General features: G+C 40.1%; 2 protein-coding genes across 7 annotated transcripts in view; one reads left to right on the top strand and one right to left on the bottom strand.

The window, feature by feature from the left end:
• The window catches only part of Zc3h14 (zinc finger CCCH-type containing 14), a 42757-nt gene extending 36736 nt beyond the window's left edge, over positions 1-6021 (top strand). For all 5 annotated transcript variants that reach the window (XM_042692504.1, XM_042692506.1, XM_042692503.1 and 2 more), the window contains 5 exons: positions 902-1022; positions 2043-2179; positions 2438-2526; positions 3795-3901; positions 4541-6021. In XM_042692504.1, coding sequence (XP_042548438.1) covers positions 902-1022; positions 2043-2179; positions 2438-2526; positions 3795-3901; positions 4541-4547 — 461 coding nt within the window. In that variant the 3' untranslated portion in view covers positions 4548-6021. The remainder of the gene's footprint in view (positions 1-901; positions 1023-2042; positions 2180-2437; positions 2527-3794; positions 3902-4540) is intronic.
• A 2286-nt stretch (positions 6022-8307) lies between these two features.
• The window catches only part of Eml5 (EMAP like 5), a 113735-nt gene continuing 97525 nt past the window's right edge, over positions 8308-24517 (bottom strand). For both annotated transcript variants that reach the window (XM_042692588.1, XM_042692589.1), the window contains 12 exons: positions 22646-22666; positions 21723-21896; positions 20464-20672; positions 18670-18827; positions 16178-16292; positions 14324-14512; positions 13782-13954; positions 11996-12158; positions 11268-11371; positions 10135-10288; positions 9608-9708; positions 8308-9175 (listed from right to left, as the gene is read on the bottom strand). In XM_042692588.1, the coding sequence (XP_042548522.1) occupies positions 9139-9175; positions 9608-9708; positions 10135-10288; positions 11268-11371; positions 11996-12158; positions 13782-13954; positions 14324-14512; positions 16178-16292; positions 18670-18827; positions 20464-20672; positions 21723-21896; positions 22646-22666 (1598 nt within the window). In that variant the 3' untranslated portion in view covers positions 8308-9138. The remainder of the gene's footprint in view (positions 9176-9607; positions 9709-10134; positions 10289-11267; positions 11372-11995; positions 12159-13781; positions 13955-14323; positions 14513-16177; positions 16293-18669; positions 18828-20463; positions 20673-21722; positions 21897-22645; positions 22667-24517) is intronic.

The following is a 24517-nucleotide window of genomic DNA, read 5'->3' as shown; positions in this document are numbered from 1 at the left end:
TCTGACGTATAAGAGGATCTAGCCTTGTACTGAGGGAGAAGCTTAAGTTGAAAGATGTTAAACATCCTTTCCTGAAGTGTCCAAGCAGCTAAGGTGAAGAAGAGCCAGATTACTCTGCCTTACCCTTGTGCAGGAGGATTTAAAGAACATGGCTGAAGTGATGCTTTTCTCCACATGTAATACACAGCACTCATTACCCACAATGCATAACACCTCTGATGCCATTTTTTTTTAATAGCTAGGGTGTCTCAGCTATAGTTTTGTTTTATTCAGTGTTTTAAAGTTAAACTAGTTGTTAAAATTCAAAATATATTTGTGGTTTTTTAAATACTAAAGCAAAAGATGTGGCAATACTGACCCCACTTTCCTGTCATAGTTGCCAGTGGAATTGGATGTGTGTGGTGAGTGCAGAGGCTTGCGCTCTGGAAGTGCTCCGTGTGGTTGCTTCCTGGGTTACTGTTCCCCATCCAGCCAGACCTGCTCTGTGGGATGACCTGCGTGACCTCTGTAGGCAGCAGCATTTAAGCAAAGATGTCTTCCTCTTTTGACACCATTGTATGTTTAGCACTGGACTTGTGTGAGAATTTGTTCTTTTCTTCCTAAGTGTTTTCAGTTTCCTTTAACTTTACTGGCTCCCTTTTGCCATCCTTCCTTTTACTTTCATGTTCTGAAATGATAGGTTTAGAATTCTTGGTGAAAACCTAGGCCAAAGGTGCAGAATCACTTGATTTCCTTTTTATATGAGAACTTTATAATATGGAATACTATATTACTAGAGTTTACCAGATTATCTGGCTCATTTATTTTTGTAGGTTGTAAGGGTGTTTGGGGGAGGAATTTATTAAAGGGTCTGTACTGAATTGATCATAATAAGATGTTTTGAATCTTTTCCACATCATAGCTGAGATGAGTGAACTGAGTATGGCGCAGAAGCCAGAAAAGCTGTTGGAACGCTGCAAGTATTGGCCGGCTTGTAAAAATGGGGACGAGTGCGTGTACCATCACCCTGTCGCGCCTTGCAAGTGAGTAGGAGCACGTTGGTGCTTGGTAACACTTCCTTCCCTCCCCTCCCTTCCCTCTCATTCCTCCCTCCCTCCCTTTTGTCATTCATGGGGCTTGAACTCTGAACCTAGGCACTGTCCCTGAGCACCTAGCTCAAGGCTAGCACTCTACCACTTGAGCTACAGCGCCACTTCCGGTTTTCTGGTGGTTTATTGGAGATAAAGAGTCTCATTGACTTTCCTGCCTCGGCTGGCTTTGAACTGTAATAGTCAGATCTCGGCCTCCTGAGTAGCTAGGATTATAGGTGTGAGCCACCGGCACCCGGTGCAACTTCATTTCTGTATTGAAGAGCTTGTAGTTTCTTTAGGTAAGTTTGAGTTGGTGTGTATGTGCATGAATAGGAGGTTTCATTATTATTCATATCATGTGATACTGTGGAATGTCTAGTGTCTTGGGGACTGGGTACGTACATTAAAGGAGCTAGATGTAAATGTACCACTTAGTGACATTTTGTTCACCTATCAAGTTTTTCTGAGGGGCATTGGAGAAAGTTACCGGTAATAAAAAAGTATCCTAGACTTAAAGTTTTCCTCCTGAATGTAATGAGCTTTGTGAGGATTGCAAGTTAAGGTTATCTCAGGTAAAAGAAAGACCCTCTCTCAGCAAGCTGTGTGGAGTGACACACACCTGTCATCTCAGCTACTTGGAAGTCAGAGAGAGAGGAGAATCATGGTCTAACGCTAGCCTGGGGAAAAACAGGACTTCTCCCCGTAGAACTCAGAGCAGGAGGACTGGGACATGGCTCAAGTGGTAACATGCTTGGTTAGCAAGGATGTCCTTCATGCTGGGTCAGTGCTCTTTCATTGAGCTACATACTTAGCCCATTACTTTTCCACAGGCGCTTTATCATTCTACTCATGCTTTCAGAACCTGGGCATTTCTCAAAATAATTTGTAATGAAGTTATAAGAAGCCCCTCTATAGAACAGTGATAATGCATTGACAATATTACATATGAATAGTATGCTTTTTTGTTTTTAGAGCCTTCCCCAATTGTAAATTTGCTGAAAAATGTTTGTTTGTTCATCCAAATTGTAAATATGACGCTAAGTGCACTAAGCCAGACTGCCCCTTCACGCACCTGAGCAGGAGAGCGCCAGTGCTGCCCCCAAAGCCAGGTGAGTGGGCTGCCTACCACAGCAGGGGGGAGAGGGTAAAATGACTGGAAATGAAAGTCAGCGCAAAAAAGGAGCAGCTGTAATTTGACAAAGAACAAGTCTACCCAGTGTATAAACTGAGTATTTTGTTTTTAAGTCATGAATGCATAAAATTTACTATTCTTAGTGGTTCTCATCACCTTAAAAATACACTAGACTGCATTAAATTGTATTTTGCCAATAGCTTTAATCAGCTTTAATTCTGATTTTTGTTTGTAGTTACAACACCATCACCATCCTCTAGTGGTCAGCTCTGCCGTTACTTTCCAGCTTGTAAGAAAATGGAGTGTCCTTTCTATCATCCAAAAGTAAGAACCTTCATTTTCCAAAAAATTGCTTCAGTGGTATGTCTTACTCTAAAGTAGATGAGAAATCGGCTGTCTTGCCCTTTTGTTTTCCTTCTCAGTTTCACTTTTTTTTTTTCTTTTTTTTGTTGGTCGTGGGGCCTGAACTCTGGGTCTGGGCGCTGTCCCTCAGCTCTTCAGCTCAAGGCTAGTGATCTACCACTTGAGCGACAGCACCACTTCTGGCTTTTTCTGCTTATGTGGTGCTAAGGAATCAAACCCAGGGCCTCATGCATGCAAGGCAGGCACTCTACCACTGAGCCACCTTCCCAGCCCTCAGTTTCACTTTCTTAAGGATCTTCCTTATCAGCTGGGTGCTGGTAGCTCAAGCCTGTAATCCCAGCTACTCAGGGGACTGAGATCTGAGGATTGCAGTTCAGAGTGAGCCCAGGCAGGAAAGTCCCTGAGACTCCAATAAACCACCAGAAAATGGAAGTGCCGCTATATAATAGTCCCTAAGTAGAAAAGCTGCCTGGGCTGGCTTTGAACCATGAGCCACCGGCGCTTGGCTTCACGGTAGTAGCTTAACCTCAAGGAATGAGTTCTATTTGACTCATTATCCGTGTTCATCTGAGCTTTTGTGTATGTGTGTGTATATGTCATGCATGCACACCAGTTATCCTGGACTTTAAACACAAAGCCTGGGCACTATCAAGTCTTGAGTGTTTTTGCTCAAGGCTAGCACTCTACCACTTGAGCCACAATCCCACTTTTGACTTTTTGCTGATTAGTTGTAGATAGAGTCTCCCAGATGTTCTTACCTGTGTTGTTTTTTTTTTTACCTCTTGCTAGACCAGAATTGAGATGAAGAAATCCAATATCATACAAATTGTACCAGTTTTGCTTGTGTGTGAACCATCAATTGATGTATCTAGATCCAGCCAGTGAGCTGCACTCTCTAAATAGCAGCCTGAAGGCAGTTTTACCAGCTGTACTTGGGCAAAAAGAAACTGTGAGGAGTGAGGGATATTAGACAGACTGCAGGGATGATTGCTACACTGATCAGAAGAAGCTTGCAGTGATACTAAAGTAATACTAAAGAATCACCTATGATTTTTGGCCTTTGTTCTGTGTTCCCAGAGAAAGTTCTTATTTTTCAAGGCCTTAATAGTATTAAAATGGAGGTTTCTTTGTTGGCTAATTAGGGTGGCTTAAGTACTGTCATGTCCAGTTATTGTAGGTTCATTTGTATTAATCTTGCAAATGTGGCTGAAAATCTATTGTTTGTTCAGCACTGTAGATTTAACACTCAGTGCACAAGACCGGACTGCACATTTTATCATCCCACCATTGCTGTACCACCAAGACATGCCTTGAAGTGGATTCGACCACAAACTAGGTACTTTAAATGACTGTTCCTCATGTCTTTTGCAACTACAGAATATAACTTCTTAAATGCATAAACACACAAATCGGGGGGATATTGTACTCTCCTTTTGATTCTTCCCCTCCTACATGCTGTTAAATTAGTCTAGTATCCTTCAGTTAAAAGGATTTACTAATACTTATTTTCCAAGTGATTGCCCCTCCCCATTTGTTTACTAGTTTGGGAGTATGAATGGCTCATTTTCTCTAGGCTTGCACACTCATGCCTGGAACTCTACCACTTGAGCCACATCCAATGCCAGCATTTTCCTAGTTACTTAGAGACTGACTTTTCTGCTTAGACTGGTTTCCTGAATAGCTAGGATTACAGGTGTGAGCCATCAGTGCCAGGCTGATTACTTTTAATCTGTATCTCCTTAGATCAGATTTCTTAGATCAGGTTTCTTTACCTTCTGACCATACACTGAAAGCATTCTAAGTCATCAGGAGTATGTGTGATGTATGCTTATGCCACCGCTTACAAACTTCAAACCAGTTTTCTGAGAAGAAATTAGTGACTAAGAATTTTAAGTTTCAATATATTTTAGTGTGTTTTGTATGAATTTCATTATCTGCCTTATATACAAAATAATTTCTTCTTTTGTTTATTCAGCGAATGACACCCAGTCTTAGCTGGCAGAAGATCGTGCAGTTTGATGAAAGACTATTGAACTTGTCAAATCTTTGAAGCTTGGAATATATTGCTATCATAATACGAAGTTTATTGCCTATTTGAAGTGTCTAATTTTTCAAGTTTGTAAGTTTATTAAGTGATTTTAACATTGGGGTTTTGTTGTTGCTATTTTATTTTTACAGTGGAAAGGCAGTTTGGGAACAGCTCTACTGCTATTAAACAGCATTTGCAGTGGCATATCTTTGACAGCACTGCAGTTGGAGCAGAACTGTCAGGAGGCCAGTGTCCTGAAAGTTTGAATTAGTGCTTCCCCAAAGAGCATGTGTTTGTAATGAGGGGCCAGAGGTACTGTGAGGCAGCTTAAAGTAGCCGTTCAAATCTGCTTTTAATTGTTAAATGAACACACTTAGAAAAGCATGATAATAACAGCCACGTGGTCACTACTTTGGTAGTATGCTTCCCTTGCCTTCTGTGAATGATGTGGCATGTAGGGTGAAAACAAGTACAAAAGACATAAACAGCTCCTTAAAATGATTTCATTTACTGTTAACATACTTTTAAAATAAATTTTTTTGGGGACTACATTATCACAAAATGATAGGAAAGTTTTTACAAGTATATACATAAAGTACCAGAAAACAGACTTTAAACTCACAAGATTATATACATATATATATTCCCACATTCTGAAAAATAACATACTCAGAAATAAGTCTACCGAAAATATACTTAGTTATTACCGAAGATAATTTTTGAAATGTAAAAACTAGATTTAAGTAGTATATTTTAAATGACAGAACTATATAATTATAGAGCGCTCAGATGGGTAAATACAGAATTCAACAAAACTTGGCCTACTGTATTGATGATGGAGTTTTTGTGTGTTTGGTTTTTATAATTGTTAAGGCAAGAAGTGTCATGTTTGAAAATTAATTAACATGGAAAATTGATTTCAAAGACTCAATGTATATATAGTAGTTTTCAAAATTAAAAGCTTTATGAAGTGGTTAGTAAAGGGTGAATTACTAGAAAAGGAATTATAGACTCTCAAATATTTTCAGGACCAAATTACACTGTAAAAATTTTAAAAGTTAACTGATTAGCACATAGTCATATGCACAAAAGATGGATAATAAACACTGTGAAAGTTCATGTTTAAGATTGTAAGCCAGCCTTCTGCTGTTGGAATCATTATTCTTTCCCTAGGAAATAAAAGAATCCACTTGAACTTGGTTGTACCATCCCCAAAGTAAACACTCAAGACCAAAGGCAGCAAACACACAGGGCCTGCCCTGAAGCTGCTGTGTTTAGGCATACGTGAAATGACGGTTCTACTTCATTCTGAGTGTATGTTTAAGGCATGTTTTCATTGTAGTGTTAAGATGTGTTGCATCTTTGCATAAGAACTTTGTTTTAAAATGTTTCTATTTCTGAAAATACAGTTTTTTATTTATAAATGATTCATAGTGATGTTCTCATAATTCCACACAAAATGGGGAACAAGGGCATATGTTCAGTTTTTCTTATAAGGAAGCCTCATTCTACAATCTTATTTACTTTACCGTTTCATAGATTTTTATCTTTCATTTGCTGTGGGTTTATGAAAAGCTAAAGTTGGACCTAAAACATTTCTTGGCTTTTTCTAAATTCAACCATCATAAAAAGAAAGAGGACAGGTTGGGTGAGGCTGCTGATTGTGAAATGAGAGTGTGAGGTGTGTTTTGGCATAATATAAATACATACAACTATGAAATGAATTGGGGGCTGGTTATATATAGCTCAAGTGGTGGAGAGCTTGCCCAGCTAACTGGAGGCTCTGGGTTCAGTCGCCAGCCCTGGATTCAATGGGGATGAAGTGGACACACAATAGTCAGACTCAACTGTAAAATGACCACTAGTATCAGATTAGAAATTCAGGAAGTTAGTGAAGAAAAAAAATTCTCTAGGTTAAGAAAAGTAGGACAGATTTTACGTGGTTTGTGGCCTTTTCTCATCTTCCTATAGTTGAGGGCTAACAATAGGTGTTCACATAAGGTGACTTTACAGTCAACAGGGACCTTCAGTCATGAAACTGACCACAGCAGTGCTTTAGTCTGGTTTGATGTTGGCTGCTTTGAAGGGCAAAAATGCAATGTAAGTAGCTTTATCTTTATAGTTTAGTTGCTTAAGGTTTTACCTACAGTAGAACTGACATTTCTCTGTAGCCAAAAGCTGGCTAACTTGATGCCGAGAGAGAATTTATAACTTACAAGAGGCTCAAATTTGGAGTAGTAATTGTCTTTTTTATAGAAGAGTTTTAACTTCTGTCTACTACATGGTAAAACAGGTTGAACAGAAATTAATACATTCATTTTTTTTTTCTAAAATTTGACCCAATGTAGGAGAATCCTTTCATGTGCGTGATAATAAGTCTAGTTTCTAGCCTCCATCAGTATTCAAATGAGGCCATTCAGCTTTGAAGTGACCAGTGTGAGTCACCACGGAGATTTCTGTAATGTAGTAAATTCATCATTTTGCTTTGTATTTTCAGAGTGTGACCATAGAAAATGAAATCTTCATGTGTCTTGTACAGCAAAAAGATTCTAAATGCCTGAGGGAGGGGAACCTATTAGGCTACAAATATAACTAATACAGTAAAATAAAAATTGATAGGACAGGAGAGCAACTTCAACTTCTTCATACTTAAAAAAATATATATTTCTGAAAACAGCAGTTCATGTAATCTTTAATCTTCAGGAAACTACAGGTGGACTAAAAATAGCAATGTCCTGGATGGTATTGATCTTTGGCAGCATTTAAAGTGAAAGCAATCTCCCCCACCCGATTCATTCATTTTGGAAACTAGTCTGTGGGGTGGCATATTTGCACCTAAACAAATTTTACAATAGAAAAAAGAATATAAAATTTTGTACCAAGAGTTAAATTGTATAATGTGCAAACTAAACTTTTGTTTACATGATAAATGTTTACATATTAGACCACACTTAAGTATGCAGTATCCATAAATACATTGCTGAGAACTTAACAAAACTGTACACCACTGGAAATGTGTGTTCATCATACTATTCCATTAATGAGGCTATAAGTATGCTTTCAAATTTCATAAAGATGGCTTCTGATTCATTGCTCAAAAGTGAAAATATAACAGGTATATATTACTAATTTTGGATCTGTTTCTGAATTCAAATAGCAAGAAGTGTCCTTTATAAAGATTTCACTGGGCGCTGGTGGCTCACACCTATAATCCTAGCTACTCAGAGGCTGAGATCTGAGGATCATGGTTCAAAGCCAGCCTGGGCAGGAAAGTCAATGAGACTCTTTATCTCCAATAAACCACCAGAAAACCGGAAGTGGCGCTATAGCTCAAGTGGTAGAGCGGTCGCCTTGAGCTGAAGAGCCGAGGGACAGCGCTCAGGCCCAGAGTTCAGGCCCCATGACCAACAACAAAAAAGGATTTCATTAGTTTGTAAAGAACATTATATTTTCCCAGAAAGCTTTTGTCCCTTTCCTTAGGGAAAATGTTTGTCTTAAAAACAGTGGTCAGGGGCTGGGAAGGTGGCTCAGTGGTAGAGCGCTTGCCTTGCATGCCTGAGGCCCTGGGTTTGATTCCTCAGCACCACATAAGCAAAAAGAAAAAAGCCGGAAGTGGTGCTGTGGCTCCAGTGGTAGAGCGCTAGCCTTGGGCTGAAAAGCTGAGGGACAGTGCCCAGGCCCAGAGTTCAGGCCCCACGACCGGACCAAAAAAAAAAAAACACTGGTCAATCCTTGTGGTGGAGAACCTTTTCTTCTACTAAGAGCCTATTATTTATTCTTTCGTTCGTTCATTTATTTATGGTGCTGGCGGTTTGAACTCAGGGCCTCCTGCTTGCTAGGCAGGCTGTCTCCCACTTCAGTTGCATCTCTTGCCCACCATCTGAACATTACGACATTACAGAGCCATCCTAAACGACGAATGCAGGCGGAGAGCCGCAGGCAGTGTGTGCACCCCCAGTGGCTCTGTGGGCCTTACGTGGTCTGACATAGATGGGGAACCTTATCTTGCAACCACACCTGCAAGATACTAATGGTTTTTCTTAAAAGAAATTCAAGAATAAAAGATTTCATGGGGCAAGAAACCTTGAAAATAAAGTGCTAAAGAGAAACAGAAAAGATGAAAAATGTCCAAGTTGAGTTGTAAAGCTTTTTCTTTTGAGATGTGGTCTCTATGTAAGCCTACACTGATCTCAAGCTTGCAATCCTCCTGCCTCAGTCTCCTGAGTGCCAAGGTTAGAGGCATGCACCAGCACAGGAGTGCTTCGTCCTGGCTGGTATGTCACAGCTGCACACAATCAAAGAGGTCTCTCACCACGGTATCCAGTCCTTCCTTGAAAGACTATTATGTGGCAGTGCATGGATTATGGATAGGAACATAAACGTTTTTTCTACTGTTGTGATGATTCTGGGCAGTCCTCCCTGTTACAGTCTTCAGTTAGCACCATGACCATGAAGAGTTTGGATTTGGTTTTTTTTTTTTTCCTTCTGTAATTCTGGTCTCTCAAAATGGTTAATTTGTATAGTCTTCTCAACGTCCGTATCTTTCAGTGAGGCATATGTATACATTTCCAGACAAATAAACTGCATCAGAAAAAAATATTACAGGAAATTCATTACATTTTGGCATTTGTCAGAACAGTTGAATGTCTTCAGTTGAGTTTTCAAATCATACATGTGTGCCAGGCATGGTGGCATCTATCTGCAATGCTAGCATTTGGGAGGCTAAGCAAGATCCACAAGTTTGAGGCTACAAAGTGAGCCCTTTCTTTTAAAAAAAAAGCCTGCTGTAAAAGTGTTTGCCTAATAGGTGCAAGGCTCTGGATTTGATCCCCAGCATTGAAGAGTGATGTGTAACACTTCATTAACTCATGAGGAAGCTTAGGGCTCTAGTCTTTAATTATACTACCTCCAAGTAGTGCTGAGGTCATTAGCCAGAGCTTAGAGACACTGTTGTACTAAATTTCTTAACTAGTAAACAAAGCATCCTGCTCTTGGGCTGTGAAAGTTACTGACCTGCAGTCATCACCTCCAGCACTAACAACATGGCGGTCACCACTGGTAAATCGAATATTTGTCACATGGGATGAATGACCCAAGAACCTTTTGTGCTTTGCCTAAAACAACAATGATATACTTCAGGACATTGGATGCACACAAAAGTCAAGCTGTCAGAGCTATGGAGAAAAGGAGTTTGGACCACAGCCAATGATTAAAATGCTTTTCAGGGTTAATACATCTGCATGTAACACAAAAACCAGGTCACGTGGGCAGTCCGATTTTCCAGTCCTAGGAAAATACGTTCTAAGGAAAAGCATTTGAAATTTGGATAATTATAGGTTTGGTAAAAGGATAAAGCTTATTAGCTTTATTCAAGCATTATTACTTGGAGTGAGGAATATGTTTCTAATAGCTTTATTTTCATGGTGTAGATTTTGGAAGCAAATATTTTAAACCAGGACAAAACATGCTGTTAAGTTTGAGGGGGAAATATTAATGAATGGTCACTTAAGTTAGAAGTAAAGTGATAAACACAAGCTTACAAATTTTTCTGGACATGGGAAGTCAAATAACTTAACCATGCCGAAGTCGTCTCCTGTGACAAGGCTGATTCCCGAATGAGATGCACACGCACAGTTGACGTCGGCTTTCTCAGCGTGTCTGGACCAGATTCCCGTAACTTCATCTCCTAGAATACTGGAAGGAAAGAGAAAACCCACCCCACTGAACACTGACATCTTTGCCATTCTACAGAGTCATTTGCCAAATCTCAAATAATCTTACTTAAAATAGAGCAAGTGAATGAGGTCATATTGGAGGCCTGAGTTTTATTTTTATCTGGGTATTAACTCCCATGAATTATTAAGTAGAATTTTCTAATTTAAGGATTTAAGGGGTTAAATTATCCTTTAAAAATTGAGCTTATTCCTTTTTTTTTTTTTTTTTTTGTGGGTCATGGGGCTTGAACTCTGGGCCTGGGTGCTGTCCCTCAGCTCTTCAGCTCAAGGTGAGCACTCTACCACTTTGAACCACAGTGCCACTTTCGGTTTTTTGTTGGTTAAATGGAACTAAGTGTCTCATGGACTTTCCTGCCTGGGCTGGCTTTGACCGGTGATCCTCAAATCTCAGCCTCCTGAGTAGCTAGGATTACAGGTGTGAGCCACTGGCACCCGGCTAGATTATTCCTATTATTTCTCTAAAGACTTCAGAAGGACTGGAGGTTTGAGTCAAGTGGTAGAGCACCTTCCTAGTTAGCATGAGGCCCTAAGTTCAAATTCTACAGTGCTACCTCTCCCAAAAGTCTCCTCCCAGGATTTGATGGCACTTCTCACTAAGATGGATATAAAGGGCTGACCGTCCTGCAGCTAAGTAAATTTGAGCAAATTTAAAAGCAAATTTAATTTCTAACATTCACAACATCTTTCAGGTATGTTTTTATAGCCTGTTCTTAAGTATTTAGAAAAATACTACTGTATATAACTTGGATTCTTTTATGAGGATACCTTTATGGTAAGGCACAGAGACTGATAAAACCCGATAAAATCATTAGAGTCCCAGAATGAACATAATGGCAGAATTCAAGATACAGTAACAAAAAAGTGCTATTCCCTAGTGGAATTTCCCAATTATTCTGACCTGAAAAGCTGCTGCTGCTGCTGCCTGAGTGTGTGTTTACCTGGTCCATGTAGCCCAAGTGATTCTGTCAATGGCAGCGTGATCCAGGAGATGTTTTCCTGAAGGCACTTCATAGACATGTCGTTTATAGCAGCCACTAGAGACCTTTTACCGCATAAAAACAGGACAAGAATTCCATTAGCAAAATCCACAAGGGGTTTCTGAAATACTAGAAAATGCAGTTTGGTTTACATGTCTAATGTGAAGAAAGCAGTATCAATATAAAAACAAACCGGGGTGCTGATGGCTCACACCTGTAATTCTAGCTACTCAGGAGGCTGAGATCTGAGGATCACGGTTCAAAGCCTGGACAAGAAAAGCCTGTAAGACTTATCTCCAGTTAACCACCAGAAAACTGGAAGTGGTGCTGTGGCTCAAAGTGGTTGAGTGCTTGCCTTGAGCTGAAGAGCTCAGGGACAGCATACAGTAAATCAGATCTCAGGCAGTACATGAGGGCTCCAGCTAATGAGATTTGTATTTGGAACTGATGCTGTAGTCACACCAAGAGTGTGTGGAAGAGTTCTCGGTTAAAAATGTTAATTTACTTCACTATGGTGAGGTAGTGAATACATGTACAACATCCATTCCTTAAATGTACACCAATTTTTTTTTTAAATTGTATTACAGGATTAATATAGAAAGAACAGTAAATGCACAAGCTAAAACACGGAACTTGGGGCAGCAAATATATTCACTGAGTTTCTCTTGTAACCTGGTGCAGTGCTCTACCTGGAGAAATCTGCTATCTGCAGAAAAGTCCATCTGAATGACAAAGCTTGGAATGTCTTTGCAGTAGCCAACTCTGTTCAGGGCGGGACCCAGTGTGAGGTCATAGAAATCCACTGAGTTGTCACTGGAACCCACTGCCAGGTACTGGGAATCTGGACTAAATCTGAATACACAACAAGAAATAAAGAGGCCATTAGACCACATGCAATAGTTTAAAACTTGACATCAGTGACTTTTCCTATTACATAGTCCATGGATTCCAATTTATTTGGAAAACTGATCATGTATACAGAGTACATGTGTACATGAAATAGTTTTGCATTTTATCTCAATTTTAAATATCTTCCAATTCCTTTAAAAAAAAAAAATAGGGCTGGGAATGTGCCTTTGTGGTAGAGTGCTTCCCTAGCATGCACAGTGCCCTGGGTTCAATTCCTCAGCAACACATAAACAGAAGCCAGAAGTGGCACTGTGGCTCAAATGGTAGAGTGCTAGCCTTGAGCAAAAGTTGCTGAGAGACAGCTCAGGCCCCAAGTTCAAGCCCCAGGACTGGTAAATAACAACAAAAGCCAGTAACATTCTGGAAATAATAACATACTTAAAACTAAGATGGGTAAACGAATGAAACCTGTCTTATTAGTAAAAGAGCAATCCTAGTCACCTCAAGTTACTAGAGCCCAGAAGTTACCCGAAGCCTAGAAGAGCTTGTGCTGGTGAGATGGGATTTGCCCACCAGTCTTGATGACAAAGCCAGTCTGGATGAAAGTATGACCAGGAGTCCTTAGGGACATGGAGCACTTCTGAGGAAGTTTCCCTCACCAAAGGAGTTTACAGCCCTTTTCACAGACCTGGATCCACCTGATCATGGAGAAGTCCTGGTGGCTGGGTGCTACTGTTAAAGTACACCTAAGTACTGTGGAGCAAATTTAAGCCTCAAGACCGGTTTAAGTTAATTCTGATTTTGGGACATAGATGTTCAGGGACTCTAGAGAATATATGATCATAGAGACTCAGAGCGTAGACCTGGAAGCCTCACAGAGGTCATGTTTTTCCAACTTCTGGAGGGCTGTGGTAGGGGGTGCTGCTGGCAGTGCATTTAAGGGGAATCCAGAGTGCCCCATACCAAGCACCCAAGTCAAGGAGAGATCAGTGTACAAACAGCCACAGGTTAGTATGTAATTTCTGTTGTTTTTGTTGTTGTTGGTCGTGGGGCCTGAGCTCTTCAGCTCAAGGCTAGCACTCTACCAGTTGAGCCACAGTGCCACTTCTGGCTTTTTCTGCTTATGTGGTGCTGAGGAATCAAACCCAGGGCCTCATGCATGCAAGGCAAGCACTCTGCCACTGAGCCACCTTCCCAGCCCAGGAATACATTTCTTTTTGAACACATTACCCCTTCCCTTGCTCTATTTGGGTGTCTAAATTGTTTAAGAAATGTATTCTTTTGTAGTATTGAGCCTTGGACTGTGTCTCAAGTTTGCTAGATAGGTGTTCTCTATCATTTTGTCCATTTCCCCTATTGAAAAGATGTAAATAAGCTTTTCAAATATTGGCTGGATCATTATAGGCTAAAAATTTTTATTTTATTTTTGCTAAGATATTCAGAGGATTTTTAACATGAATGCTAGTACTTATATTGTAGAACAGTCACAGACATGCAAGTAAGACATTATAGGTTCAATGGTTTAGCACAACATTTAGTACTTAAGTTGCTTAATAAGCACAAGATGCCAGCTTTGGTACAGAACATTATCAATCATTTTTTGTTCTATTCCATTTGTTGACTAACCTGATATCATGGATGGTACATCGTCTGTCTCTCTTTTTGCCCCATATCTTTAGAGAGGTCACCAGTAAAATAATAAATTCTCCATTTTTCATCCCAATAGCCACCATGTCCCCTTCAGGACTATAGCACACTGTACGAGCAGCATGTCCCAGGTTCACTTTGTTTAACATCTTCTGCATACAAAGCAAAATAATAGTAGAAAACTACACTAAGTAAATACAGACAGAACCAAACTTTCCCCAAACCACAACATAATTTTTTCTTTTTTTGGATCTGGTCATGGGGCCTGAATTCTGGGCCTGGGCGCTGTCTCTCAGCTCTTCAGCTCAAGGCTAGTGTTCTACCACTTGAGCCACAGTGCCACTTCTGGCTTTTTTCTTTTTGCTATGTGGTGCTGAGGAATCGAACCCAGGGCCTCATGCATGCAAGGCAAGCACTCTATACCACTGAGCCACCTTCCCAGCCCCCACAACATAATTCTGAGCTAAATACTAGCAGTTAAGACCTTCAGAAGTTGTAACCTCTAACAACTGTGTACCTACTTTATCAGCAATGTCCCAGAGTCTCACTGTCCCATCTTCTGCAGCAGAAAGGAAGAAGTCCCTTGAAGGATGCGTTGCTAGCCCCCAGACTGGTCCATCCACATGCCCATTAACTAAAGTACTGCATGCTGCATTTTTCTCTCCAACTTCAATTATTTCAGCATTCCTTGTCCCAACTAGTATCTTGCCCTGAAATGTAGAACCAACACATTAAACGAATTTGCCAGCTTCACTCCCAAGCCCATCAATGGGTAAACTCTTCTATGGTCACAGGCACACATCTGCAGCAGTGCTGGGCTGGGTGCATGGTAGAGTCCAAGCAAAAGGCAGACCTCTTCTATGGTAATGCACCTGGATTCTTAAATAACCAGAGTTTTGACTTTGATTAGGATAATCTTAGGACTTCCAAAAAGGCTCTAAATACATTGGGAAATAGGAAGAAAACTAGAATTCATACATTAGTTAAAAAGGAAAATAACCAAGTAGTGGTGGCCCATACCTATAGTTCTAGTTATGTGGGAGGAGGAGGTAGGAGGACTGTAGAACAAGGCTTGGTCTGGGCAAAAGTACAAGAAAAAAGTAAAAAAATGCTCAAGTGGTAGGGTAGAATACTTTGCCTAGCAAAGGCAAAGTCTTGAGTTCAATTCCCAGTAGCACACGTGTAAAAATAAGCTTAACATTTAGATATCTAAACTGATAGCCATACATTAACAAGTGGATACATATTCAACAGCTTTTAAAGGAATATGTAGCTAACGATGGTGATAGCTGCTCTAATCCAAATGAATCAGTTGGCAAATGTGTGTGTGTGTGTGTGTGTGTGTGTGTGTGTGTATGTGTGTGAATCTCCATTGGTACTGGAGCTTGAACTCAGGGTCTCACACTCTTGCTTGGCTTCTTTGCTCTTGGGTAGCACTCTACCATTTGAACCACACCTTTTTGATGGTTAACCAGAGATGAGAGTCTTACCCTGGATTTGTCTGTCCAGGCCAGCTTTGAACCATGAGCCTCAGACCTCAGACTCCTGAGTAGTTTGGATTATAGGCATGAGCCCAGCCTGGCAAGGATTTTTAGTTCCTTAGGAGGCTTTTGTTGGGCATAGAGTAGCTCACACCTGTAATCCTGTACCTATTCAAAAGGTAAAGATTGAGAGGATCAAAGTTTAAGGCCAGCTCAGGCAAGAAAAGTCACAGGTATTATTTCAATAAGAAGTTGGGAATGGAGCTGGGAAGGTGGCTCAGTGATAGAGTGCTTGCTTGCCTTGCATGCATGAGGGCCTGGGTTTGATTCCTCAGCGCCACATAAGCAGAAAAAGCCAGAAGTGGCGCTGTGGCTCAAGTGCTAGAGCGCTTGCTTTGAGCTGAAGAGCTTAGATACAGCGCCCAGGCCCAGAGTTCAGGCCCCAGGACAGATAAAAAAAAAAAAAAAGAAGTTGGGAATAGTGGTACATGCCAATCATCCTAGCTACGCAGGAAGCATAAACAAAATCATGGTTCATGCTCCTCTGGCATAAAGAAAACCCTATCTCAAAAATAACCAATGCAAAAAGAATTGGAGGCTATGGCTTAAGTGGTAGAGTGCCTGCTAAGCCAAGCATGAGGCTCTGAGTTCAATCCTAAGACTGCCCTCCTCCCCCAAAAGTAAAAAAAAACAACAACAAAACCCTAGAGGCTTAATTACAATAGCTGCCTGCCCTCTCACCGCACAGGTGCCAGCAACCACAGAGAAAGGCAGAGTAAGATGACAAAAACTCCATTCCTCAGTATAATATGTAATACAAAGTCTAATAAGGGCAGGAGAGTGGCACTGCCTTCCATCACCTACTGCTTGGTATCAGCTCGAGGAACATCTTACTTTGCCTCTGCACACAGAACGGACACAATCTGTGGACTGTCCTGTCTCCAGCCTGAAAGCCCGGCATCGCCTTAGTTCCTGATCCCACAGTTTAACCGCTCCGCCTTCCTTGGACCTGTGTAAATCAAGTCAAACCCAAGTAAAGGCTTATATTAACTCCAGATAGTGTTCCTTGTAAACAAACACATAAGGTATAAGCAGAATGCTAAAAAAGCCTAATATTTTTAACTTCTAAACTTATTCTAAACTTCCTATGGAAATTATAGGATACAATCAGTCAAAATGAACGTTTGGCTTCAGGAGATTATATTTCGAGAAACACTGATTACTTTCTGAAGAGCCTAACTTTATTTAGCTTCTACCATACATTGTCCTCTCGTAATACTATGTCTCTATAAAGATAGGTAAAACAATTTTTAATGTTAAAAGCATAACAAATGCAAATCAAGGTATTATATACAAATCAGGATTATAGATGTCTGTATAAAATTGTTAATAATTTTGTGCCAGTACTGGGGCTCGAACTCATGGCTTGGGCATGTCCGTTAGCTTTTTCACTCACATTAGCCCTCTATCTCTTGAACCACACTTCTGGCTTTTTTTTTTGTGGATGATTATTTGGAGGGAAGTGTCTCACAGGACTTCTCTGGCCAGCGGGCTTTGAACCACGGCCCTCATATCTTAGCCACCTGAGTAGTTAGTATTGTAAGTGTGAGCTACCAGTGCCTGGCTTGCAAAATTATTTTTTTAAGGGCCAAAAGCAGTATAGTCCTTTCCTACAATTATTATACAACCACCACCACCACCACCATCATATGTGGAGTTCTGGGGAATGAACCCTGGGCCTTGTGCTTGCTAGACAAGTACTCTATATCCCAGTTCCCTTTCCTACTACTACTACTACTACTATTATTTTATTATTTATATTATTATTTTATTATTTATATTATTATTATTTTGATCGGTTGTGGGGCTTGAACTCTGGGCCTGGACGCTGTCCCTGAGCTCTTCAGCTCAAGGCGAGCGCTCTACCACTTGAGCCATAGAGCCACTTCCTGTTTTCCTGTTTTCTGGTGGTTAGTTGGAGATAAGAGTCTCATGGACTTTCCTGCCCAGGCTGGCTTTGAACAGTGATCCTCAGATCTCAGCCTCCTGAGTAGCTAGGATGACAGGCGTGAGCCACCGGCGCCTGGCTCTTTCCTACCGATATTAAAGTATCTTGCCAAGGCAGTTCATAGGTATAGGCCAAACAGAATATGGGAAGTATTAGAAGTGATATGTGAAGAATAAAATTGAGCCCCCACACAAATTTTCTCTCCAAAGAACATATTCTTTCATTTCCTGCTGTCTTAGGAGAAAACATGCCAGTGTAATATATTGCTCACAGGTAAAGGAAAAGCTCTTGTGTCTGTTTAACTGACATGTGTAGGTTGTTTTGATCCTGTGGTGAAGTATACTTTTTTTTTTTTGTCAGTCATGGAGCCTGGGCGCTGTCCCTCAGCTCTGCATCTCAAGGTTAGCGCTCTACCACTTGAGCCACAGCGCCACTTCCAGCTTTTTCTGCTTATGTGATGCTGAGGAATCGAACCCAGGGCCCCATGCATGCAAGGCAAGCACTTTACCACTGAGCCATCTTCCCAGCCCTGAAGTATACTTCTTAGTTGCTTGTCTGTCACATGTCAACATGTGGTGACTATGTTGGTGGCAAATCAATTTTTTAAGTATCTGGTTACTATTTGAACATCTGAAAAAATCACTCACATTCACATTTCAGGTCTTGTACAAAAGTTTGTCTAACAACTTTGCATGAAGCCAAAGCAAAGCAGGCCGTTTGTCACCAGCCCTCCTTTGTTCCTTTCTTGTGGGGCAGTGTGCACTGTACTCTTTAGCAGACAAAGAGAAAAGGCATTCAAGATGCAGCCTGGGGCCAGGGCACTGGTGGCTCACTTGTAGCTACTCAGGAAGGTGGGAGCTGTGGATCCACGTTGGAAGCCAGCTGAGGCAGAAAAGTCTATGAGAACCGTATCCAATTAACCAGCAGAAAGCCAGAAGTGGAGGTACGGCTCAAGTGGTGGAGTGCTAGCCTTGTGTGAAAAAGCCAAGTGAGAGCGTGAGGACCTGATGCCGCTGCGCGCACTCAGTGGGAAGGACGGACTGCCCCTTATGTCCCTCTCACTGGGCACACGCTGATAGCCAGGAAGGCATTAGGAAACCCCGTTCTTAATTTGAGGACAAGTGCTTATCAACTTATCAGATAAACTAGCACCCCAATTAGAGCTGAAGTTTTATCTACAATGTGAAGAAAAAAGACTAACATTAAGGCCAAAAATGAGAATTCTAAGAAGGCACAGAAAAAGCAACATGGGAGAAATATATGAGAAGGCCCGAGAGGACAGCCGTGTAGCACGGGGAGAACGAGAAGCTCCAACTGCAAGCCTTGGGGATCTCATCGCTAAGTACCCAGTGAGGACGGAAAGGGAAAGAGGACTCACGGCCTTTCCTTGCCTCCGGTGACGATGAGTCCATCCCGCAGTGTGGTGTACATGGCAAACACAGGCCCATTGTGAGCTTTGGCCACGACTCTACACAACATGTGATCTTTCCACACACAGACATCACCACTGATGGTACCTGTAAACGTCAAGTTATTCTGAAAAGGAGTGGGGAAAGGGGAGACACGTTCATCAAAAGTTCAAGGAGAGTTCAAATGTAAGCATCTACCTGAGTGGGATGCAGTACCGCCTCTGACAATGCACATGGCAGGGATGGCCCAAGACCAGGAACCTGAACTCGAGGTGCAGCTCGGTGAGGGGCTTTCCCTTTCCCAAGTCTACCACTTATTAGTTAGATCAATTAGGAGGAAGATTCTTTCCTTCTGGTTCTAAAATACTGCAATTCTTGTTTATCTTGTTCCTTGGATTACTTTCCTCTAGCAAAATAAAGGTCCCCAATCAATGAGAGTAAGAAAAGAGAATAGGGAGTGAACATGGCTTTTTAAAAGGTTTTTAGAGAAGAAAACTTGTCACAAAGTGAAGCTGTCATCTCATCTGAAGTCGTAGGAGTTTTCTGTCCCTCACTAACTCTTGCAGATTGAGGGACATTACTAGATCTGCAGTTAGAAAGCAATTGCTTCAGTACACAGAACAGGCTCCAGCCTAGACTCAAGAGTGCTTCAACTGAGAAACATCAACGTGCTACCTCAAACGCATGTTCAATTTTGTTTTTATGTTTTATATTTTATGTTTTTATGTAAATTAAAAATAAATTAGAACCACTTAAATTGAACATAAACCTACCTTTTACGGGAGAAAACATCCTTGCTGATTGCACTACTCCTTTATATACAGCAAATAAACGGTTTCTAATATTTTAGTCACCAAGCTTATTTTTTGGGGGGAATGGGCAATAAATAAGGAATTCTATGTATATGGGCATATTTAAGTGCAAGAATTGTGTGAATGTCTGGATCTTCTTCCAGAAACAATTTACTGGTCCTATATTAAATATATCCAAAATGTCCAACTCAAGTTTGACAGGTTGTGGCCACTAATGTCCATGGTCTTTTCTCAAAAGCAGAAGTGCACTTCACTGTTCTAAACTTGTGATTTTCCTTCTTAAAGTACCTCATACTCATACCCATATGAACACTTTCATAAGAAAACCATGTAGGGCTTATTTTTTTTAATTGCACCAAAGGATTTCTAAAGTAGCCAGGGCACAGAATTACTGGGAAGAGCCCAGATGGAAGGGAGTCAAGGGAAGAGAAAGGAGTCTTGAATATTGTTGAGACTAGAATTGGCTTCTTTCTTTCCGTCTCTCCCTTCTTCCCTTGTATCAGAGGTGCTAGCCTCTAGTTTAACTACACCATAAACAGGAAGTTAAGATGCTAGAGAGCAAAGGAATCCTAAACCCAAATGAGACCTAAAATTTCTTGAACATAATGGTAACTTGATGGACTTTCCTTTTATTCTGACAAAAATAAACCTTAGGTGCATGAGGAACTACTTGGAAGACACATAGAATAACTAGTGTCGTGCGAGTACTAATGAAGGCCTTGGAGAACAGCAATAGCCTATGGATGCAGATGATTCATAAACATTCTTCTTCCTCCTTAGTAACTTTCTTCCCCACCCTCATTTCTGATAGAGATGAAATATATGTGTGACCAGGACAATGATTAGTGGATAACTGTGCCATATCAACGTTTATGTGACTCTATCTATTTACAGAAAAAAAAAGTCACGGAGTCTAAATTCTACTACCACACAGGATTTTAAGAGACATACTGCACCAAACGCAACGGCGAGCATGGTCTGCATCCGGGCATCCTGCAGGGTGCTCAGCAGCCCTTTCTTGCTAAGAAGGGCCCTTCCCGCCAGTGTCCAGAACTTCACGTGTTTTATTCCCACAGAGACAAACTGGGTATCAGAATCTGGTCGGAATTCTGCGACAAAAATTCGTTGGCTGTGCCCAGCTTTGCTGGCAATTTTGGCCCCTGACACAGAGGATACAACAAAATTATCCAAGTTAGTATAAGAAGCAAGCTAATCAACAGAATCAAACAATCCAAGTAATATGGTTCAAAATAATAACAAAACAACACTTGTAAGAAGAGAGGGTCATGGTTCTTGCTCCACTGACTAACAATCCATAACCCTCAATTACCTATGCTCCACAGGGGAGGCACACAGGAGGCCTTCATTCTGTTTAAGGGCCATTCTAGATTTTAGGAACATGACTTATATTTCTTCTGGGTTGACTCCATTAATTTCTCTATATGCCTTAAAATTTTTTTTTTTTTTTTGGTCGGTCGTGGGGCTTGAACTCTGGGCCTGGGCGCTGTCCCTCAGCTCTTCAACTCAAGGTGAGCGCTCTACCACTTGAGCTACAGCGCCACTTCCATGCCTTAAAATTTTTGTCTAAACTGTGTTAGGTAGTATTTGCTATTGGTCTCCACTATGATTTAAAGAACACTTTAAGGGGCTTACTGGTAGAACACTTATCTGGCATGTATGATGCCCTGGATTTGATTCCTAGCATCTCTGTCTCTGTCTGTCACACACACACACACACACACACACACACACACACACACACACACACACACACACACACACACACACACACACACACACACACACACACACACACACACACACACACACACACACACACACACTCAGACCTGGCAATTGAAAGACAACAGCTCCACTGCCTGTCACCTGAGCTGTATCCTAGCCCTCATTTTCATTCTCTAGTAAGAGCTTCAAGAACCAACCAGTCATTCATTAATGAGAAAGACATAATTTCTTATGGAAAGGAAATAGCAATGAAAAAGTCTAATACTAATAACAGTTTTATGAACATCTTTTGTGAGCTTTTAAAGGGAAACACCTACTGTATACTAACTGCATTGGTATTGTGTGGCACTATAGTAAATAATGGCTTCAACAATCATCTACTTAAGGGACATAATATATAGAGAATTCATATTACCTTATATTCTTGTTTGTTTTTTAAATCACACAAACAAGAAAAGTCTTACCTTCCTGCCATCTCCAAATGGTAATGGTATGTTCTGGGTCTAAGCCCACAGACAGCAATAGTTTGCCAGTAGCACTGAAGCTGACTGAACACACACCCTTTGAATGGTAGCATCTTAATATAGATAAAGTCTGCTTGTTCATTGCGTCCCAGACATGGATAGAAGGGGCTGTAGCTAAACAAAGACAATCCAAAAGTTATAATTGACCTAAATGTTTCCATCTAAAGCTGATACTCACCTCTAAAATGTTGAAAAAAAAGTTGTAAGAATTATAATTATTGCACAATAGCTCAAAACCAAAACTATATTTAGAGATGGAAAAAAGGGGAGCAGGAAAGAAAAAAGAAAAGGAAACAGAAAGTATATAATACTTCTTCAGGATAAATAGCATTTTGGCAAGCAAATCAGGCAATTAATAACGCTAAACAAATTATCAAAAACAATGCATGTTTATGGCCCAAAGGCAAAGCTCAGGACTAGTGCAAAGCCCAGGGTTTGATCCTCAGCACCAGAGGGGAAACAGGCATAGAAACCTACTCATAATTCTTTATATAATTACATGGAGAGCTATATGCATTTAACATGATAAATACATTGAATTGAAGTTTTCACTGAAAAGGCCTAGCTATTAAATATCTAGAAAAATGGGTACACATTATTAATTTAATAACTTTTTAATTTATAAACTAATGTTCAAAAACAAAAATGAAGTAATTTTAAGTTTTACTGCAGTCTGTTTAATATGTATAACTGAACAATACATTTCAAAAATTGAAGTAGTCTATAAAAATAATACGTTTCAAAAGATTTAATCCTTAGATAATATTTGTTGATTTATATTTAAAATGAACTTTTTAAAATTACATTTTTTATACTAGTCCTGGGGCTTGAACTCAGGACAGAAAATGATCAATTTTCCTTACCTGACATATCTGCTGAGTCACCTATAATGGAAAAAGCAGAAAAATAATTACCTATAAATAACAAATATTAACAGTAAAAGTGCAAAAACCCAATTATTATAAAATAGTTTTAAAATAATCTAAATCCTATCATTAGCAAGTCTTGCTTATTCCTTTCAGTTGAATAAATTGGATGGAAGGATTTGTGTCAATTATACATATTAACAGTCTATATTAGCTTTTCAAACTCTTTTTTATTAATAATTTTTATTGTGAAAATACGGTACAGAGGGGTTAAATTACATGAGCAAGGTAATGAGTACATTTCTTATCAAGCATTGTTGCCTCCTCCTTTGTTACCCCTTACCATTCATGCCCTCCCATCCTCCCCCCTCCCACGCCTTCAACATTTTTTTTAAATTTTATTTTATTTTTATTTTTTTAAAATTTTTATTGTAAAGATACTATACAGAGGGTTACAGTTACATGAGCAAGGTAATGAGTATACTTCCTATTGAGCATTGTTACCCCCTCCATTGTTTTCCCCCTACCATCTCTTCCCTCCCTACCTTCCCCGAGGTTCTTTTTTTTTTTTTTTAAATTGTGGTTAAGTGATTACATAATTTCCCAAATTTCACAGTATTGTGGAATAATGATGCTCATTTAAAGTCACAAGTTCATTCTAACTTTCCTGGAGCAAATTGTCTATCATAGTCTATAACATATAATGGTGTGATCAGCAGTATGGGGTTATTTAGTAGTGGTTCGACCAGATGAGTGGGAGTTCTTTGTTTCTTAAGTCCTGTTAATTTTGTTGTATCACCTAACAGTTTGGATTTAGCATCCACTCATCAGGGAAACCATGTACCGTTTGTCTCTTTGCTCTTGGCTTACCTTGCTCAACATGATTCCTTCTAGCTCCATCCATTTCCCTGCAAATGCCATTATTTTGTCATTTCTAATGGCTGCATAATATTCCATTGTGTATAGATACCACAATTTTTGGATCCATTCATCTGTGGTGGGGCATCTGGGTTGTTTCCATATCCTAGCTATTGTGAACAGTGCTGCAATAAACATGGAGGTACACGTGTCCTTGTATATTGGTTCCTGTTGTTCAGGGTAGATGCCTAGAAGTGGTATGACTGGGGTCTAAGGGAGGTTAATCTTTAGTTTTCTAAGGACCCTCCAGACTGCTTTCCAAAGTGGTTGTATAAGTGCACATTCCCACCAGCAGTGTAATAGGGTTCCTCTTTCTCCACATTCCCTCCAGCATTTGTCATTGGCTGATTTGTGGATGTGGGACATTCTGACTGGGGTAAGGTAGTATCTCAGGGTTGTCTTTATTTGCATTTCCTTTACCACCAGGGATGATGAACATTTCCTCATGTGTTTCTTTGCCATTTTTATTTCTTCATCTGAGAAGTCCCTCTTTAGTTCCCTTGCCCATTTAGTAATTGGTTTGTTAGGTTTGGGAGGGATTAGTTTCTTGAGTTCCCCAACTTTTTCTTTAGATAAAATATTTTCTTTGTAGTTAATGAGGTACATAAAATTTTAATTGTAATATCTTTAAAAATAATGTTGATATGATTTAAGTCCTGATGACATTTACTCTGGTTTATAAAATGCATCGTCAAGTAGGCCCTGTGAATCTCTGCTTTCAGAGAAGAGGTAGATATAGATGTGAAGAAGTAGATATAGATATAAACTTTAAGGATCTTGATAGTAAAATAGCTATGTAGTCCAAGAAACAAAAACAGTTCTTCCTTGTAACAAAAGATGTTCTATATGAGTAAATGTTTGCCAAGGAAGAAAATGTGCATGCCTATGCTTATTATATTTGTTTGTTAGTAAGTATTTTTTTGTTTTTCCCCTGAGAGAATTATATTTGTA

This window comes from Dipodomys spectabilis, unplaced genomic scaffold (genome assembly GCF_019054845.1).
Source record: "Dipodomys spectabilis isolate Male_0828 unplaced genomic scaffold, ASM1905484v1 ptg000157l, whole genome shotgun sequence".
NCBI lineage: Eukaryota > Metazoa > Chordata > Mammalia > Rodentia > Heteromyidae > Dipodomys > Dipodomys spectabilis.
This window is presented reverse-complemented; position numbering and strand designations above follow the sequence as displayed.